This window comes from Dermacentor variabilis, chromosome 8, assembly GCF_050947875.1.
Source record: "Dermacentor variabilis isolate Ectoservices chromosome 8, ASM5094787v1, whole genome shotgun sequence".
Taxonomy (NCBI): Eukaryota; Metazoa; Arthropoda; class Arachnida; order Ixodida; family Ixodidae; genus Dermacentor; species Dermacentor variabilis.
The window spans coordinates 17,809,543-17,830,964 of record NC_134575.1 but is presented as its reverse complement, the minus strand read 5'-3'; the positions used below and the strand labels follow the sequence as shown (position 1 = coordinate 17,830,964).

The 21,422-nt window shown below is 45.9% G+C and overlaps 1 protein-coding gene across 1 annotated transcript; it reads left to right on the top strand.

The window, feature by feature from the left end:
* The first annotated feature begins 10,058 nt into the window (after positions 1–10,058).
* LOC142590845 (uncharacterized) lies at positions 10,059–20,574 on the top strand. The gene is made up of 7 exons (XM_075703248.1): positions 10,059–10,249; positions 12,291–12,453; positions 14,673–14,785; positions 16,194–16,425; positions 18,861–19,034; positions 19,580–19,705; positions 20,247–20,574. The coding sequence occupies exons 1-7, from the start codon at positions 10,059–10,061 to the stop codon at positions 20,454–20,456; spliced, it is 1,209 nt and encodes a 402-aa protein (XP_075559363.1). The 3' UTR covers positions 20,457–20,574.
* Positions 20,575–21,422: the final 848 nt, after the last annotated feature.

Below are 21,422 nucleotides of genomic sequence, written 5' to 3'. Positions count from 1 at the left end.
CGCTCTTTTATTTGACATTCTTGAGCATTTCATTGACAGTTTAGATTGTGTTACACTGAGATCTGAATTACATAATAATTTGGTGTTCCTTGTATATTTTTCGTGTATTTTTCTTCCAAGTTGTTGCTTTTATGTTTCATGTCATGTACACGTGCTATAGTTATGAGGATCATCAATATAATAAGTCTATGATAATGTTCGTCATCATCAATCACCAACCATCGGTACGTGTCAATCAGGTTGCAACTACGTGTTGACGGTACTTTCCACATCAAACACGTAAAAAAATAAAAAGAACGAGCGTAAATTGTCCGTATGCACAGGACACCATCTTCTTCCTGATGGTGCCGATACGCATGTTGCCAGGCCAAGTTTTTCGGAATTCGCTAAAAGACGATAGGGGCGAATATGACCGCCTTCTATAACTGTTTGCACCCTTACAGAAAGCGTGAGTTTAGTATCTTTCTAAAGATGTTCGAGTGCCATTTGGTGACTTTTGCCTAAGCAGCGCTCGCATACGATGTCGCGCTCGTTGCAATAAATAGCATGCATGAAACGATCGTATGGAGAAGGTCAATCGTAAGAAGAAGAAGAAGAAGAAGAAGCATAGCTGCGGAACGCTTTTGCCTCTGTCGGGTTTAGCTGCATTACAGGTAATCGCAGACCACCTGCATAAGTAGCACTACGTTTTGCATACATTGTCAAGTTTATGTGTCGAAGTACCTGAAGTAAATTCGACGTGGCCTGTTTATTCTTTGTTCCGTCCGGCTGTATGGTAGGACTCTCTGTTGGATCCTAATCGTCAAAAACCTAGCCTAAACAAGCCTATCATAACATAAACAAACCAAGCCTAACCTCACCTAAAATAACCTATCCTAACCTAAAGTCTCGCTGAAAGGGGAAGAATAGAGAATTACAGGTCCTCTTTTTTGTCGTTAACGTCTTGCTACGGTAAAAGAGGTGCAGCATGTGGTACTTTGCCTTTCAGGTTTTTTTCAGTTTCGCTCTACCACGTGGCATAGCACACCCTCCATTCGCATGGCGGCTGGAGCTCCTGGGTACGATCAGCGCAGACACCAACGGTCCCTCACCCCGGATATTGTCGGCGTGCCGAAGCCATTGGCGCCTTACACCCCAGAAGAACCGAAGTCGTTCGAGCCGTACAAGCCAGGAGAACCGGAATCGTTCCAGCCAGACAACCCAGACGAACCGGAATCGTTCCAGCCGTACAACCCAGACGAAGGCGAAGTGGATCCGTTACCGCCGTACCTTGCAGGTACGCATGGGCGAAGGCACCGGACACACAAGCTTTTCATACCGACTGCAGCGCCAGATCGCACAGCCTAGCGAGTGGGTGGCACACATGCTGTAGGAAACGTTGCGCATTCACGATGCCCTCTAACGGGCGTTCATCTCAATGCACGCGTTTTTCACGTTCTGCTTATGCACAGTACGAGTGGGCATGTCGTCACATGACCAGTCTGGAGAGCGCGTCTGGCGTCTGCGCACGCGCGCAATACAGACAGGCGGTGGCCGTAGGTGTCCAAACGCTGACATGGATCGGGCAATGCTTTGTCATGTTCGATGAAGCATACAGAGCTCAAGCGATGCATTAAACAGAAGCGCGTCGGTTCTTGTTCGGAGAATCGTGTCTTTTCTGTAGTAGCCCAAGCGGCGGGCGTTGATCGGCAGATCTTGTAAGATGATGATTTATTGGCATCCCCTTTGAAACGCACGGTGACGAGTGGTTACCTAGCCTGCTTGAGCTAATCTGGTATGCTATACATGCTTTTCATCCTAGCATTTTTGTACGCATATCAATTCTTTTTCTCTTACTCAGAACTTATCTATCTTGTACCGCTACCTATGTCTGAAACGGGCCCTGTCGTATCAATCATTTTCCAGCTTTTTCCCACGAATACTGAAACGTCTCTTGCTTATCTCGACTGCTGACCGATTGATGCTTCCGTTCACTTAGCGCTTCTGGAAGGTACGCGTTACTTACCGGTCTCACTGGATGTCCCCCTTCGCATTCCATTAGGATGTGCTGTGTGGTCTCCGGATTTTCGCTGCAGCATCTCGTTGCGAATATTTACTCCGGAATGTTTTTGTCCTTAGACAACACGCTCGAGCCTCAAATAGCAAGCCACTGCCCTCTGTGTTATCGTACGGATTTTCCCTTCTAATTTATTTCTTCCCATTCTTGTAAATCAGCATGATATTTCTTGTTTGCATTTTTTTTTGCATCCATTCCACCGTCTCTGTTCTTGGCATTTCTTTATTACTGCTGGTTGTCTGTTTACGCTTTTCAAATACCCCGTACTTGGTTGCCAACATTATTGAACTCTTGCTCCATTCTGGAACAGCCGCAGCACCATCTGGCCAGTGCCCGGTGCCCATTCGGCGTGTGTGACATGCATAACGTGCAGTAGGGTTCAGTATGCTAAGCGGGCCAACAAACGAGCATCTCGGGACTGATTAAGGATCACTTTCGAGCACAAGGTATCGGCAGTGAAGATTTGCTATTACAGATATACATTGCCGTCTACCTATTATCCACTGGACAGGTCAGTGAAATATATCTTAAGTTGACGATAGGTTCCCCTTGGTTTGAATACACATTAAGTCCTACCTTTAACGTGGACCGTGCTGTACATGCCAGTGGGGTGCCGCAGTCCTGCAAGCTGACTACAAAATTTCAAACGCGTATCAACTGCTTAATCCGTCAAGATAAAGGTTTTTCACAACTGACGCCTTTATCTTATGTATATGCATTGAAGTGGCAAGGAAGTATAATCTCTTGAATGGCTGGTATTGCGGGAATCGGGGAGCGCAATTTCTGCACTTGACGGCAACCTGTGGGTTTGTGACATTCGCGCTCACTTGAGGGGCCACCGGTGGGCCTATGAAAGGGCTAACTTTAAGGACTTGAGTCGTGTGAAAGTACAAACATCCTAGGCCTAATTGTGCTATATTTATATCCGTGTATTCGAACGTTCTGGATGGTAACTAAATCGCCACGGGTCAGGGAACGGAGCTTTTTTAAAACAGCGAATTGTTATGAAAAAACCCGTGTCTTGAGCTGGAAAGATGGTCTGACAGCTCGAATAGTAAGGTCTTGCATAATTATGAAAGTTCCATGAGCACTATAAAAGGAAAGAAACAGACAGTTTTTTGTATACCGCGAGCACACTAGCGATGTTGTAAAAGCAGGTGATCGAATGTCACAGACATCGGTGCTACAGAGCGAGCGTAGGATTTTTCTTTTATTGGCGCATTTCGATGATTAGAAAATGTGAATAAGAGTATTTTGGGTACGCAAGCCTTATTCTACAAACGGGGTAATGAGAAATCTGTGATGGAACTCGCACTAAACAAAATGTTCTGATCGATGACCACATAATTCAAAAAGATTTGTTTGGTTGCTTTGAAACTAAGAAATCGTATCATTTCATATGAAGCGATAATGGCTGCAGTTATTGTACAGTTCTTCATAAAAAAACAAGTTTTGCTAATTCCAGAAAGTTCATGCTTCAGTTGGGGGGGAGGAGCAGATTTTGCCCCCTTAATGGCTTGTCAATGCAACACATATTTTTGAACTCCGAGCTCTCAGTGGAATCTGACGTCTGGCGCATGCTCAACAGTCCAGCATTCATTGCAGCTTCCCAAGTTAAAAGGTGCCCTGAAATACCTTTTGAATATAGTAAGAGAACGCTGCCGACCTGTACTGGAGGGTGGTGTAAACATGTCAGCCAAATATTACTGCGCTACATGCAGCAAGGGCTTAACAATTTCGTGTCAAAAACAGTGAACAAAAAAAAAAAGAACCGCTTGCTCTCGCTTCCGCATTGTCATCATGCAGCTTCACCGAGAATAGCTGCCCCGCCAACACTATTGGCTGACTTCGTGGTCGCCAGAGCATTCTCAGTAATACGTAATTGCTAATTTTGAGCTAAAGAAATAAAAAAAAATGCACATTTGTATGCGACCCCAAAATGACAAAAAAATAATCTCATCTTTGCATCGCGCGCAGCTGCGTCAGTCTTGCGTTGCGTCAGTTTATCGCAGCGGCGCGCTGCGTAGCTTAGTTAGCAAAGCCTGGTACAGATTCCAGCACGCTAGCGGAGATGATAAAAGAGAGGAAGCTGGCTATTGATGCGATATCTGTAGTTATATTTGAAGGATGTGAAACATTCTTGTGGTATGAGATTCGGGAGACATCCTTTAACAGTGAGGTCATTCTACGATTGGGGGCAGAAACGGGTTTTGGAGCCCCTGGAGATGCGCCCATGCGTCTTTTTTTATAGATTGTTTTCATAAGTGGCAATGTTTAGATCAATTGTCCTGGACCGCTTGTCGAAGAAGAAAGATGTTCTACTGACTGCAGTGCAAGACACATTGAGGGGTTGCAGGGATTCGGGCCAGTTGCATGGTCTGAGTCCATGGCATGAATGCAGCGCAAAGCAGCCAAGCGCAAGTAGATAGTCAGTGGTTGCGTTTAACTTTCCGCTAAGCAGCCACAAGAAAGCCACCTTTGTTTCCGCACTTCCTTGTTTTGATCTGCATTCACGCGCTCAGTTGACGTTAGTTTACCATTCACGGCCTCCGTCATTGCCCGAATAATTATTTATGCTTAGAGATTTTGTCGCCTCAAGGTGTCTAAATAGGTTAGTTCTAAGATGACATTGGGAGGATTACAGAAGCTTTAGTGATACTTACTACTACGTTTTTTCGCCTTTCTGCAGAAAGCAAGGGCGATCCGCCGTAAGTACAGTTTTTCATGCCTTACGTCACTTAATGTGAACTACAGGGTTATGACACTCCAACGATTGTCCAATATTCTAACAAAATTACGCGTTTTTATTTATTTGTCTAAGGTGAAATAGAGACAAAGAAACTTTTAAAACATGTAACGACGAGAACGTCACGATTCTTGCTAATTTTGCAACGATGCAGTAGTTTGAGAATCGCCGTTTTTGTGGCGTTAGGTAGCATGCAAAAGTATTGTAAAGTGAAAATCACAAATGAAAGAAAACGAAATGTTTCCCGCCAAAAAAATTCACTTGAAGGCTTTTCTGCCTGTCAAGTGTAACAAGTAGCGGAGAATAAAAGCTGCATATTTTCAGCGCAGCCCAATAATTAGGCGCGCCTCCTTATTATGTTCAACCAACCTGAATGTTAACCACATGCCTAAGAGAAAATAAATTAGGTATACAACTTTTGCTGCTAAGGTATCGGTATTTTACAGACGATTTCGCACTGTCCACGGTTGTGTCAAGGTGGAAACATGAGTGTTAAAGAGGCACTAAAGACAAGCACTAAAGACTAAAGTAGTTTAGGCTGATGAAGTTTTCCCTGAAAACTGTATTTTGGTGAATTTCACGATACTAGGTTGATTTGTGAAAGAGTCATATTGAAGGTGGTATCACTTTCAATACAACTTTTGCAACAGCCTAGGTGTTGCTATGAATGTAAAACCATATTGAAGCTTCGATTCATATACGAAGAAACATTATCTGAAACGCCGCTTCACTCCTTTCGTGCAGAGAAACCCAGCTGATAACTGTGGTGGTGGCGATCTTATCGCTTATCTGCATAGTCATCTGCCTGCTAGTGATCCTCGAGATGCTGTGGAGAAGTAAGCACACTCGAGAGGTGTTTCTTAGTTCGTATTATTTCTTTGCGAGGAATACGCAGATTAGCACAACGCAGAAGTAGGTCCCAAGATATAAACTGGCACGATGACTTCCTATCAGACAATATGTATTCTATATCTAATGCGCTGTTGTGAGTGGTAGTTAAAGGGACACTAAAGGTTAATATTAAGTCAACGTGGAGTGTAGAAATACCACTCCAGAAACCTCGAAACGCTTGTTTCTTGCGAAGAAGAGACTTATTTTAAGAGAAAATGCGTTCTGAAGCGTCCGCGTAACTGTATAGCGCAGTTCAAATCACCAGCCCTTCGATCGAGGAATATTGACGTCATGGTCTCATAGTGACGTTGCGCCGTCGGTGAGTAAAACGGCCCCCGCAGACGGCGCTACGGCTTTTCTGCACAAAACGCAAACGCGCGGCCAGAAACAGAGCCAAGACAGGGCCGACAGCAGCGCGAAAGCGGGAGTATGGTGGCTAGAGGAAGGGAAAGCGCGCGACGATAAGCTGGTTCTTTATTTTATGACGCCAACTTCGACGCTCGCTGCAATGGACGACCCTGATAACGACACATTGGCTCGCGATGCTGGGCTCGAGTTCAGCGATTTAAGCACTGATGAACGTGACCTGCTGCTGAGGGCTCGCGCTGCCGGCGTCGTTGCGTGCTACTACGACGGCGGCCTGCTTTGAAAGGCACTCCACGCGACTTCAGTCAGTCGGCGTTGAATGCGTAATCCTCTGGACGAAAGTGCAGCGAGCACACTATGCGATATTTCGGCTCTTTGCCACCGCGCTGTGGCAGAGGTACGGCACTTAACCACTTCGAACGGAGAGGTTCACTCGTTGGCACACAGTGAGAAGTAACGTTGGATTCGCGGCTGCAACTGCCCTTGGCCAAGTGCCGCGTACTGTTCGCGCATCCCACGATATCACATGGACGTGGCATTCTCGCTGCTTGTTCCAAATGCAAGTTTCGCGAGCCAGCATGGCCACCACAGCACGACGTGATAAAGAAACAACTGAAACTCCAAAGCGCGCGCGGCGCAGAGCCGAGCGAAAACGAAACCTTTCGATCACCCATACTACTTGAGGGTAACGTCAAAATGTTATTTTTTTCTTAGAATGGAATAGAAGTAGACAAGTAGCATCTTCTTCCGTCTTGTAATCTAATGAAATGATCTTTTTAATACGAGTAGTTGAGTACTAGTGACATAAATTATGATGAGGAGTGCTTTCGTCATCGGGCTAGTACCGGAATGTCGCTGGGGGGTCTCAAATCGTGTCGTGCATTTACCTCAATTTCTGGGTTACTAAAGCTCTGTTCGCGATTATATTGACGCCTTAGGCGTTCTAGAGTATTGCTTTATCACTTTAACCTGACTTTCTGGTAACCTTTAGTGTCCCTTTAAAAGCTGCAGACTAAATCAATGTAGCATCGTATCGTGTGCAAAAGTAACGGCCCACCTCGCCCCCCGCCCTTGCACCCTTTTGTTAGTATGTTGATGTCGGTTTATGCAATCAGGTAGAAACGAAGTCTTCATTGTTTCCCCTCGTATATGCTACTGTACCATGTGAATGCGCCTTAAACGAAAATCAGCCCTAACATTGGCGGGAAGTAATGCCCAACAACTCATATAATTCTAGAGTACTAATATGACAAGCAAGCTTTCTTCCCAAGCAGTGGTACTTGATATTCGAAGCTTCATTTGGTTATTTCGCTATGAAAGGTTGTAGTAGAAAAAGATAGTGTCTACCTTTCTGGCAGCTACAGACATTCATTAATGATCTCATATATTTCGGCGTGCTTTATATGCTGTAGTTTATAAGTTAACCTGGTGGGGGGGGGGCGTAACGGCTAAAAAAGAGAAATTCAATTTTCCTTTTCATTAGTGAACAGCTCTTATAGTCATCTTTAAGGTCGGTCGACATTACCTGCATTCCTTCTCAGAATACCAAGTAATCCCTTCTCTTGCCCAGTTGCGAAAACACATCATGGTTCTGGTGTATTTCCGCTACTAGACAAGGTGGAAGTGGATTTATTTGGTATCCCAAAAGCACGTTCGCATTTTGTGCGGGGCGCAGTGTTTCCTAATCCAAATACAAACATGTCTGCTAGGAAATGTCCTCTGAAGTACTTTGTGTGACCTCAGTTTTCCTTCTGTGGCCATGGTTTGCTATGACAATGGCTTTGGCATGGCTACTGGCTGTGGTTACTGGCTGCGGTCTGTAACATTCGCGAGTGAGACTGGCTACCTAATATTTACTTTCAGGCCCCGCCGGCGACATCACAGTAAGAGAGCCCGGAGAGACGAACGTCATCGCTGGCGGTCGGGGCGTCGGTCAGACGTTGATCGTTCCGCAACCGACATTGAGAGTGGCGCCGATGACAGCGCCGAGAAGGGAAGCAACTACCGGGCAGGGCACGCTGATAAACGCAGCAGAGACTACCACGGAAATGAGAACCGAAGAAATAACATCGACAACGCCAAGAACGGAAACGACCAATGCGCAGACTGCGCTTAGAACCGCAGCACAGACTACCGCGGAAATGACAACCGAGGAAGTAACAACGCCGAGACCGGAAGTGACCACTGCGCAGACTGAGCTGACAAGCGCAGCAGAGACTACCACGGAGATGACAACCAAAGAAATAACATCGGCAACGCCGAGAACGGAAGTGACCACTGCGCAGACTGAGCTGACAAGCGCAGCAGAGACTACCACGGAGATGACAACCAAAGAAATAACGTCGGCAACGCCGAGAACGGAAGTGACCACTGCGCAGACTGAGCTGACAAGCGCAGCAGAGACTACCACGGAGATGACAACCAAAGAAATAACATCGGCAACGCCGAGAACGGAAGTGACCACTGCGCAGACTGAGCTGACAAGCGCAGCAGAGACTACCACGGAGATGACAACCGAGGAAATAACACGGAGAAACGTCAAAGCCCAAACGACCACGGAAACGGCAACCGAAGGAATATCACCGACAATCGTCAAAGGTGTGTCTGTCACTAGCGAAATGGCTGATAAATTGACGCTTCACCTTGCGAACTGTACCACGAATTGCTCGAATGATTTCTGCTTTCGGAAGCCAATGAAGGTTCTTTCCAACGAGTCAGCGAATTAAGCGATCACTCGCTCGTTCGATTAATCTATCAGTAAATACACACATAGACCATGTGACCAGGGGGTCTTTTTCTCAATGCGTCACTGGAAAAGTGAATTTATTGTTATTGATTGAACAACGAAAATCAAGTGGTGCATTAAGCACCGGCTCAGGATGCAAGTTAATCGGTATAACAGTCGACAGGCTGTTACACATCATTATCTGAACTCGCAGTCTGTTGCACAGATAGCACAGAGCCAGTAGAGTACAGGGCTCTTATAAATTTTCTTTTATTGCGATAGCAATTACACGGACACCCCAGCTCATTTCTGCCGTCGCCATCACCGTCGCCATCACCGTCGCCATCACCGTCGCCTGAGGTTCCGTATAAAGTTCAAAGGCGATAAAATCGTCGCCACGCACCGTATGCTATATGTGCGAGTGAAGTCATGCGAGAATGAGCCGGTGATCGCGGCTCATTCTCGCGCACGCTAGGGAGGCAAGAGGTGAGGAAGCGCGTCGTCCTCCGTCGCACACAAGTCTCCGAGGGAGGGGGGGGGGGTGCGTTCTACTCCGCGCTGCCCGGGCAGCCGTGCGCGTCTGCCGTAGCCCCTGCATCTTGAAAGCCATCTGCGACGGGTAGAGAATCCGCCGTGCGCTGTGTTTTCGTGGCTTAGTTTATTTAGTTAATTTAGTAGCATATAGCCTAAACGCTCTATATTCCTATTTCTTCATTGCACCAATGAATAACTACTGCTCTCTTGCACAGTGCGTGATGAATGTTTTCTGACACGTTGATCTATCGGCCTGCCTTCCGTGGTACCTTTGGGAGTTGCAAAATGCGCAGTAGACCTAACGTGCAACGTATCGTAATTACATATCACATGTCACCCAAAGATAAAATTCACCATTGTCTTGTCGCATCTCAATCTCTTTTTCGTGAGACGATTCTGCGCTTAAAAATTACACCTCGGCAATGTTACGGTTGCTGTGTTTCTCGACACGTCAGCTCGGAAAGATTGGTGTCGTGTAAGCATATTGCCTTATTCATTCTTTATTCTTCAATGGTTTATAGATTTTAGTTTATACCGTCATCATCGGGGAGCAGCAACAGCTGCCAACCCTTGTGTCGGTACTGTGAAAGACTGAAGAAGTGATTCCTGTACGACTCTGTCTGAACATATTGTTCAATTTCGTGCCGTTCGTTGCTGCTCCTGTCATAACGTCTCGCTGTTCCTACGATGACGTCACATATATGACCGCAGCGTTACACAGAGCGCCCCTGGTGTGCACGATGGGCAACAAGACGAACTCGACGCGGATGTTTCCGGCGGACGGGCTCTGCGAGTACATCTTCTACGACTCCTTGTACAAGAAAGGTCCCGCAGAGTTCGAACCCTACGATCTGGACGCCGACATCCGCATCTTCTTCGATGCCCGCAGAAATTTTACCACAACGGGATTCGGCATTGGCTTCTCGTTCAGGTGAGCGGCTCTCGTTCACACAACGATGTTTTAGGTCGCGCAAGGAATATGTGCAAATTACTAAACTTGAAGCTAAGTGTTTCGACAGATTTACCTGTCTGGTTGGAAAAATTGATTAGGACTTCGCGAGTGACTCCAACCAAATAAGCTAATTTATTAGCCCGACGTTTAGGAGCTCATTTGGCTCCTTTTTCAGGGGGTATTCGTCGGAGGTGGCGGTGTGCAGCTTTAGAAAGGTCCTTCGTAAATAAGGAGGTGGGAGGGCGGAAAGTGGGGAGACTCTTGACCGGAAACACACGGGAAGGGCGAAAGGGTGGGATGGCTGAGGCGATGCTGGTCGGCTGGGGGAAAGCGTACGTTGTGGTATTGGCTACCTAGAAGGATCTACCTGGCTTTTGGTGGACAGTCTGTTTCTTTGGTTGACGGCTCAAGGCGTCGTCTATAAAGCGAGCTGTGCCGACTGTCCGGCGATGTACATCGGGACAACCAAGAATCTAAAAGCCATAATCGGACAACATGAGAATGTCGTCAGAACATTCATCCGAAAACACAGCACCGTTGCCGAACATTCTGAAGACGCCGATCATGAAATTGCTTTACAAGAAGCCGAAAATCTATCAAACAGAGACCGACTCGCGAGAAAGGCTGCTACTGGAGTCATGGCACATTCATAATACGGCGGGTAATACAAACCGCGTGAAGGGCAACCGGGTAGATCTCTGGGTGACCAACACCAAAACGTCTTTGCTCCCCTTCCTCCCCCCGCCCCCTTGAACGGCAGCCCCACTGATGAACCGCCCCAAACATCGGTCATCCCAGCCGACCATCCCACCCTTTTGCCCTTCCCGTCTGTCAAAAAGAGGTTTCCGGTCAAGTGTCTCCCCGCCTTCTGCACTAAAAAAAGTTAAATTATGGGATTTTAGTGCAAAAACCATTTTCTTATTATGAGGCACGCCACATGGGAGGACTCCAGAAATTTCGGCCACCTGGGGTGCTTTAACGTGCACCTAAATCTATGTACACGGGTGTTTTCGCATTTCGCCCCCATCGAAATGCGGCCGCCGTGGCCGGGATTCGATCCCGCGACCTCGTGCTCAGCAGCCCAACACCGTAGTCACTGAGCAACCACGGCGGGTACCCTTCCGCACTCTCTCCTCCTTTTTTTTTACGAAGGACTACACACCGCCGCCTCCGACAAACACCCCCTGAAGAAGGAGCCAAATGGGCTCCGAAACGTCCGGCTAATAAATTCGCTTATTTGGTTGGAGTCCCTCTCGAAGTGCGAACTTACTTGTCAAACGCACGCTCTAAGAAAGAAATTATATTTTTGGGCAAGTGTAAAACTTATCATAATGACATTTCTTGAGCTCAGTTTAATAATTGAATTGAACTTAAGACTAAGCTTAGCTTTAACGGCCGCTCCATGCTGACATTTTATCGGGGCTGGACCTGCCTTCTCAAGAAAATTTCCAGAATCGATAATTTTCGAGAAACTGGAGCATCAGTGTTATAACTCGAAAGCTCTGTACAAAAGAAACATAGCCATTTAATAAATATATTAGAGTTTTCTAAATTATGCTGGGAAATGGGAAACATTAGTTTTGAGTATGAGCCAAGTCACAACACTGTTTTTGGAAAATCATGCGAATTGACAGTAGAGAATCTGCAGCATGAGTTAGAAATCTTCAATACCATAAGCTAACCTTAATTAGGGGCAATTAGGTGCCAAATATGGAGTATAATTGAAGGCCGGATGAAGAGAAATCTCGCTCGGAATCTACGAAAGGAGCGATGGTAAAGCTACTCAGAATGTTCGGTAAAAACTAGAGGGACGATGAAGTCCAAGCGGAAGCAATCAGACAAGCAGACTGAACCAAAGGAAGATTCAAGGTAACTGGCTGTGATTGCAAATGTTTCAACACTCCAAAAAGACTGATTCTGCACATTTATATAGCCACTTCTTGCAACTCTGTCTGCAATTGCAAATGTCCTGTACTTCAAGAAGACATAGCGTTGACGGTGATCTTTGACGTCACGCCAGGTATGCGTACTACTTGAAGGATGTTTTTGAGGTGGCCACTGCGGGAACACCGTACATGATTTGGTACTTCTGGCGGCATAATATCACCCACTTCGGCATCCTCGACACTCCAACAAGAGACTTCAATGAATCATCCGTGACTGTGGCCCTCGAAAGCCTGAAGGTACGCTTAGGCTTTGTAGCCACATGAAAGCGATGTTCGTCGTTGGATTTTGAAGTGATACATATACTCTGAAGTGTGATAAGCTCAGAAACAAGTCATGAATGTGCGCCGATGTATGATTAAATTGATTTCACCTCCCGTCTGTCATTGTGTGTCCTGGTCGACACCTCTTAAAAAGCTCGTAAGCAAGCGAATTAAATTATATTCATCCGGGTACAAACATGCTACCTTAAAGGGGTGGAGACATCAAAATTTTCGTTCATGCGTTTGTTGATTCAAACGTTGCGTCATGCTTCAGGGAGCACGATACACACAGCGGGATTCATATATATCCGATAAATAATTTAATAATAGCATTATTATACCGAGCGATTTCGGTTTCGGTTTCTGGGCTCCGGGGGATGCTATGACGTCACAGAGGAGGAAACGCAACATGGCTTGGTCACGTGGGCCACAAAAAATAGTGACGTAAAACTATGCTGCGTCGTCTGCTCGCGCATACGCGTGCTCTGCCAGCTGAGGTCAACTGGCGATTCGAAGTGCATGTCGCGATTATTATAATTATTGCGAAAAGCGACAACAACGGTAAGAAAATATTGCGGCTTGTGAGAGTCGGTGATTCATTCCGAAGCGCCGTAAGCTTTAGCTTCGAAGTGAACCGGAAAAGGCCTAGCTACGATATCGGCGGCGCCGAACGATCAGAGGCGGTGAAGCTGCCGTCGGTGCACAGAGTGACTACTCCTCGGACGCTGATTGGCCGCTTCGCCGTACGGCTGCCGCACAAATGGGTCCCGGGCCCGTGATCTCTACAGCTAGGAAATCTGGCCGTTCGCGAGCAAAACCGCCGTCGCACGGGGGCCCGCGAATGGCAAACGGCGTGCGGCGAGTTTCCGTGCCGGTAACGTGGACGGGCCTTCACATTGAGAAAGGCCAAGCGAAGGAGAGACCGCTCCGAGCTGCCGAACTATGCGAATATGCGAGGAGAGAAGCGGACAACACGAACGCCGCATATCCTGGTCCCTTTCGGAGTCGGCCGGCTACTGTTTTACACTCAAACGTGCAAAGGCCCGTCGGCACGGCAACTCGCTGCACGCAGTTTGCCATTCGCGGGCCGCCGTGTGGCGTTCGTGTTGTCCACTTCTCTCCTCCTGTGTCTGTGTCTGCACGCCTTACCCCTTCTTTGCATTAAGAAAGGATTTCTATATGCCTGTAGCTCGGTCATAGTGGAGGTTATGCTCGGTCGCTCGGCTCAGCAGGCTCCGTAATCGGCATTTCATCGCTACTCATCATACGTCACGTTTTTGTGCTGGTGTGCTATGACGTCAATATTTTCGTTCCTCCTCTGTGACGTGGTAGCTGCCGCGCTAGCGATGGGTCTCGACTACGAGAAGCAGTTTTTAATGACTTTTTGGAGCTAAATTAAAATTATTTTGAAATGTTTGCAGCGTCCGATACCTCGTTCTGGGTGTCCTTGCATACGGAAGCAGCCTACAACATGCTTTTTATAGCCTCAAAATTTGGTGTCCCAACCCCTTTAAATATTTCGTCGTACAAGATTCACTCTCGTTATTTTCGCGCAGTGCTATTTTTTTCATAAGAAGTTTCTGCACTGAAAGGACGCAGGCTTTCTGTTCTAAGAAATAGAAATCTGGGCCAGTATTTACAAATATCTGTGACAGTATAATTGTTCATACGAGATTTTTTTCAGCCAATCGTAATTCTGAACGTACTCTCACGTTGTAATGATGGTGAAGAACACAGCTGCTATTACTCTAGTTAGGGCTTTAACTTTTCACAAGGCGATGCACAAAACACAACGATAACGGCGAGCGCAGTCTTCGATCCAGAAAATCTGGTGTAAGGGTTCAGAGCGTCGTTGACTTCTGATGACTCATCGCGCTTTCCAATGTTATCGCGGGAGCTCGCGTTGTTCTAGAAGGAACGCGACTGTTCGCTTCAAGCATGTAATATGATTAGACAAGGTTATTTCCGTTTATAACTGACGGCAGCATTCGGCAACGTTCCCACACATGAAGGCACGGCTTGTGCAAAGCCAGAGGCTTGTAACAGTGGTTATCCGGTGAGGAAGAATTACCGGAAAAACAGAAACAAAGTATTCGTGTCACTAACATTAGTTAAGTTGGCTGGCCAACTAGAAAATAGTATTTACGAACAGAAAGCTTTGTGACTTCAGCGTGTGTTTTTTTGTTTTTTTGCAGATGTTGGATAATGTATCGGACCCGCACAGAGCTAAGGGCCACATGTGCATCATCGTTTTCGCGGCCGTCATTCCAGACGACACATGGGAAAACTACTACATCCATAAATTTTCGTAAGTTCCGCCGTAACTGTAACGCTACAGGAGGAAAACGCTTAATGTAGGCCTAGTTGGAAAACGCAACGTATACTTGTTACATTATTAAGGCAGAAAATATCTCAAATCTTGCAGCGCAACACTGTCGTCGCCGTTGGAATATTTGTCACTACTGAATGACCCGTTGCAAGTATTTAGAGCAGGAAATGAAGCAAGTTTCCAAAATTAAAGCGAAATACAATTGTATGAAGAATAACTTATATATTTAATGAAAATGCACAAATTACAAGAAAATATAAGTGGAAGTAGAATACAAGTTGCCGCCAGTGGAAGCTAGCCCACCGTACATTGTGAGTCTCGGTTGTCTGCACCTTGTGGTCATGAGATAGCATACAAAGGGGCTTGTCGAACTGGCTGCACCTAACTTTACATATTATACCATGTGTGTTTTCCTACTTTGAACGCTTCTTTTAAAGGAGCCAACAAAACTTAATTGAATAACAGCATTACAGATGAATTACCTGCCCGGGCGGACATCACTTGCAAAAAAAAAAAGGAAGCGAATCATTTACTCAGTAAAGGTTTGCACTACCATAATATTTATCAACTTTACGACACATTTTTATTTTGGAGAGCTGAAGGAAATCGTCATAATATCTAGATACGTGTTTGTGAATTTCAATATGGCCATTTAGACCGAAATAATATGCGACATATTTTTGTTCAGTTTACCTAACTACTCGTTCAGCTAAATCAGGTAAATTGAACGAATAATTTGCCACCAGTTATATGGGTTTCACGACACCATTTTTAAGTAAAGTAACAGAAAACTAGGCGTTATTGACAAGCTACCCTTACTATTATGATTGAATTATTATTGAATTGAATTATTAACTTGAACTTATTAGTTGAAATTTGTAACTAAGAAGTTGGTTAGCGTGCGTTGTTTGATTGGCGAATGAATTGCTTCAATTTTGAAAGTTATGCCTGTTTGGGGAGATAAATTATCGGTAGTGACGTGAATCGAATAACTTCCGTAGGCATTTTATTTTTAAAAGTGTTCGCAATAAAAAAAATGCCTTTTACTGACAGAGAACTCGTAAGGCTAGACTTAGAACACATAGAGGACAGGGGGACAACCATCACCACAGCTTAACTGGTTCAGTTCATCGCACGTGGTGGCACGATCGAGTCACTTCGTATAACACAATGCAAATCACTGCGTGTGTTATTGTTAGCACTTGCGATTTCCGCCATGTTGACAAATTCACCGTAATTTCAGTTCTGATTGGTTCAGTGGGATGCCCTTCCCGATTGACTCAAAGCCAAATGGACGTCACAAAGTGGCAATACGGTGTGCTTTTGCTGTTTGAAGGGCCGAACACCAGGCAGTAACTTTGTACAATCTGCCGTCGGTCTAAAACAGCCCAGGACTCGCAGGAGTCTATGGAGTCGTAGAATTTCGTTTTGTAAGTTTTTCAGATGAATCCATACCTAACCGTACCCACAGGACCATCTTCACGCCGCAACTATTCATCGGCCTGAGCCACTACGAATGCGGCGACAACACGTTCCAGGACTGCCGCGTCGTACCACCGACGCTGCTGAGCCGGCCTCCAGAGATTGCTGCAGCCAATAGCAGCTACCAACACGACATGGTATGAGCCAAGGGCTAATTTAGCACGCACTAAGCTAGAGGGACACTTTGCCTCGAGAACGACATTGCCTCCATAAATACGTGGGAAGGAAGAAAACCAATTTCGACAAGGTTTGCTGCATTTTAATTGAGTGCTGTAGGTTTGATTGCTAAATTTTCTGGAAATCGAAACTTTAGGTAAAATGCCTACGTTTCCCTTAAATCATCATCGTGCCTATGTAACGAAGAGAACCGGAGTCACTGTTTTACCAGCATGAAATTGTAAACCTGTTCACTATCTGATCGCTTGTCGTAGGGACCAAAACAGAAGAGTGCGTGCACGTGTACGGACAACCTAAGGCAACTACGAAACACCTAAGCGGCAGGCGCTATCAAGTATTTGTGATAAACCGGCATCGTTCTCACGCATTTCAAGTCTAGTAGGCTTGAAAGCACCATGGGTTACTCACATTGAAACAATATGCGCAAACGCCTCGCGCACACTTGGTTTCTTGCGTCGCAATCTGAAATCTGCATCGCCCGCTATAAAAAAACTTGCATATCAGACATACGTTCGGCCGAAACTGGAGTACGCATCATCTATCTGGCACCCCTCGCAAGCATATCTCACCTACGAATTAGAAGCCATTCAGAATCGTGCTGCACGCTTTATCATGTCAAACTACTCAAGTAAAACCAGCATAACTGAACTAAAACGCACACTCCATCTTCCCAGTCTCCAATCACGTCGTATCATATCGCGTCTATGCATGCTTCACTCTTACTACTATCACCCAATAGCCAGACACCCTCGACTACAACCCCCGCCTAGAATCTCTCCCCGCCTCAACCACAGCTGTCCAATCGCGCACATTCAGTGCCGTACGTCTTCGATGAGGGATTCTTTTTTTCCAAATGCAATAGCGCTGTGGAACACTCTGCCCGACAGTATTGTTTCTTCCGCCGACCACACGACTTTCCGTGAGAAACTAACAATCCACTACACCTAGAATGGTTCGTCTCAAATGCATTTGCTTATTGACCCCTTCTAAGTAATTAATTGATAGTGATTCGTTCTCACGCATAATATGTTTTTAATAATATTTATGTACTATATATTTTGTTGTATATTATGGTTTCCTTTACAGTGATTTTGATAATCTACTGCTTGCTCGGTTCCCTCCTGAGCGTTGTTTCCTTTTCTATTCTTCGTCTATCTTTTCTTCCTCTTTTCCCTCTTTAGCGTGATGAAGAGTACCTGATACTTTGTTTGCCCCCGCCTTATGTAATGCCTCCGGGCCTTTAAGGCTTCAATAAATGAAATGAAATGAAATATGTCTACGCTATCCTCCTGCATGAGGCCGATGGCTCTGCTCAACACAGCGATCAGTGCGGTTGGTGAACCAGCATGATACAAATATACGCTATGTGCTTCGGCATTGCCTTTTTGCCCTGTAAAGCCATAATATCCGAGACGGATCGCATGAAGAGAATGCGATGGATATTTCTGAGAACAAAATTTCCGTAATACGTGTGAGTTCGTCCTAGAGAACGGAACGAACACAACCGACAAAAAAAATTCGGTTATCTTCTTTCTCGAAAGAGATAGAGAAAACGGGCTAACGCCGCAATACGACCTCGCATAGTGACGTCGCACTAAGTTTATACACTTATAAACGTTGATGCCGTATGCTTAGACCATGCACTATATAGAACAATGATATCTGTAATCCAGCACTCAGCACTGCTCAGTACGCTCGCGCAGTTCGTTAACGGCCTCTTTGCTGGACAATCTTAATTCACACTTTAAGATGTGCTGTTATTACTAACCAAAACTATATTTTCATGGGTGGAAACCTCATCCACCGAACCATGTAGTAGCGCAATGTAATCTGCAGCTAACAGTTTGAACTCTTGTCGAAGTATAACAGCAGAGTTCATATCGTATCAGAAGGGTACCCACGCTGTTACGATCGTCGCGTATGTTTCATGGCTCCTAAATCGCAGTTTAGAACCAAAGAAGAATACTGCTATAAGGTGCTATTCGTAAATGGGACATTCAGAAACACACAGTTGATCTCCGAGGCTGAATGTAGGCTCAAATATGCGCGCACACATCGCGCTGCGTGCTCCGTCCGCCTCAACGCCAGCAGAAACTCCGGCCATCACGACTTGAACCACTTCAGTACGTCTCACAGAACCGTCTCACAGAAGACGCACGTCATACTAAATAGACCGCACGAGTGCGAAAACAAACTCCAGAAACTATGGCCGAGCGAATGCCAGCCATGCAAGACGGAACGCTCGCCCAAGACAGCATGCCGACTGCCATTAGATGGCGCCACTGCGTAGCAATATGGTGGCGCCCATGAAATAAAAAGAAACGGTGTATAAGTAGACATCGTGACATTTCAATAAAAAAAATCTAAATTTCACCACGCCGGTCACTACCTGCAGACGATGGCGGCCGACCATGTAGACAAGATGGCTACCCGAGGTGTGAGTGCGGTCTGGGCGATATCTGTGACTATGAAGGGGCGTTGGACGGTGCTGGATGCCGGGGACTCACCTGGCTTCCTCTCTCGCTGCGTGTACGACCCTGCAGCCGAATCCTTCGGCAGCTACGCAGAGGTAACCGAGTTATTATCAACGCACGCACAGAGCGCCCCCTTCTCGCTGCTCTCTGCGCGCGCGTAGCGCATGCGCCGTTCGCGCCTCCAAGCGGCAGACAAAGACGGTACAGCTCAAGTAGGGCGTGACCTCACGTGTGGCACAATAAGTTCGATGAATCGCGAGCAAGAAATGTGCGTAATGAGGGCACCTAACAAACGCCGTAGAAAGTGACACCAGCTACTCTGATGATTCACATGGAATGCTAAAAAAATCCACGAGTGGAATGCTCATCAGATGCATCTAATCACTTAGCGTATAAGCTCCTGGAGTCTATGGACAGTAACAAATATTATGATCGAGTGGTACTCTCCACAGAAAGAAGCCTGACTTCCGCGGCGTTCCATTGCGGAGGCTCAGAATCAGCCTTAGCCAGGAGAGAAAGAACATTTTTCATTAACTAACGCGATTGTATTCGATAATTGAGACACTACTTTTGATGAGTCCCAGTAAAGGACTTTGTTATGTCAGGCTTCTAAAATGAGATCTCCAAATTCTCGTACCAGGTGTGCAATGACCCGAAATTCGGGCAGGAGTACAACTACAGCTTACAGCTACACGCGGCCCAGTTCTACAGCGCAACGGACCGGCGGTTGCTTTCCTTCGACGATGAAGTGGCGCTCGGACAAAAGGTGCAGTAACGACATTGTTCCCCCAATACGATAGCGCTAAGTTTTAGTGGCTCGTTACTCTGTCAGCCTTCAGTTCAATCTTTTCGGCGTCTGTAGCGCACTTATTACATCTGGGCTGGCATCGGCATATAGCCACACGACTTTCTGAGGTTAGTAAACATGCAGGAATACAAGCGAAATGATTATTGGCACTCACTAACGTTCGTAGAAGTGGCCTCACGTAAGAACCTGTGCGATAATCACCGATAAAGTAATTAAACTAACTTTCGTTAGCTTTGCTTACATAGACAGTTTAGGTCAGACACATCGCATTGCTCTTGCTAACGATAAACGAGGACAGAAGAAGATAAATATATGCTTCCCGCGTTGACGAGTGTCAGTTATGTAGGTAACTAAGTGAGCTGTGAAACTGCGGGGTGGGGCAAGACACAAATTCTGGCATGCTTGCTATGAGATTCGTTTGCACGAGGCATATTATGGGCTGTGCCATAATGATGTCCCCTAACCCATCCTCTATCCCTTTCGTTTATTTCTACTGCAGCTGTGCACGATCAAGGCGCAGCACACGTCCATCGATATCGGCATCGCGGCGTTTGACTTGGACTACGAGGACTTCTCCAACGCCTGTGCTAGCACGAACTGGGGTGGACGCTTCTCCAGGCTGCGAGCACTTAAGTTACTGCTAAACTTCTTCAGGACCCAGTTCAACGACTCTTCGGCTAAAGACGTCTGTCTGGGGCTAGTTACGTGACGGGCTGTGAAACAAGCTTCCTTTTCAATTAAGTTTCAAGAAGGAGAACTGGCAACAAGAAATGATAATACTACTATAAGGAAGCCATTTCAGACATGATCGTCTGATAAATATGTAATAAAAGATATACTGATCAATACCTTGTCCAAGTTCAACGTAGGACGAATACTCTTAAACAATTTCCACTTGTTCCTGGACTGGTGAATCCTATGCATGAAAACTTTCTCACTGCAGGCTTCTGCCATTCTCCTACCAGCCTCCGGTTTGTTTCTCTGTCCTGCATGCCTCCATATGCTTTGCCGCAATTCGAAGAGGTTTTCACATGTCGGAGATCGATTTCAGTAATATAACTGATACCACATTAGTTGTGTTCACAATGCTGAATAACACGCCACAAGGTACCGGTAACTTTTCTTTGAAGCGAAAGGTACAGCCATGCTGCATTTTGCTGTTCTTTGGTTCAAAGATGACATGGCTCAACCTATTGTGGGTACTATTTGTTTAATTGCGCGGTAGTTGAGACAGAAACTTTAAAAAGTTTGTAAATTATGGAAACGATTAACCGAAACATTTGAGTTCTAGTTTCAAGAACTACAAGCCATACATGATGGCATCGTTTGTCAATGCGCTGCCACAATTACGTAAATTGCTAACTCGGTGCATTGAACGAACTTAAGAGTGTTGGATAGGCAATTCAGTTCTGCGAGTGAATACATAGCCTAATCAAATCGTCGCATTTCATTTTTACTGTCTATGGTGCTCAGAGAAAGAATGAGAGTCTGTTAAACGAACTGGCCAACCAAAAGATTCGCCAAAAAGCACCAAAAGACCGAAAGCTGGAAGCCGTGCAAGTCGAAGGGGTACTGCACAAGCTCAACACAAAAATGGGCGTCGGGTCCAGACGGAATAACAAATAAAACGCTCCGAACCTGGACGACGAGTCGATAGGACGGCTGATGGATTACC

What these genes read in the sequence shown, in the direction of transcription:
- LOC142590845 (XM_075703248.1), top strand. Translation starts at nt 10,059, where the DNA reads ATGGGCAACAAGACGAACTCGACGCGGATGTTTCCGGCGGACGGGCTC. An exon ending in TACTACATCCATAAATTTTC is followed by an intron (nt 14,786 to 16,193) that starts GTAAGTTCCGCC and finishes GGTCTAAAACAG; the next exon opens with CCCAGGACTCGCAGGAGTCT. An exon ending in AAGTGGCGCTCGGACAAAAG is followed by an intron (nt 19,706 to 20,246) that starts GTGCAGTAACGA and finishes TTTCTACTGCAG; the next exon opens with CTGTGCACGATCAAGGCGCA.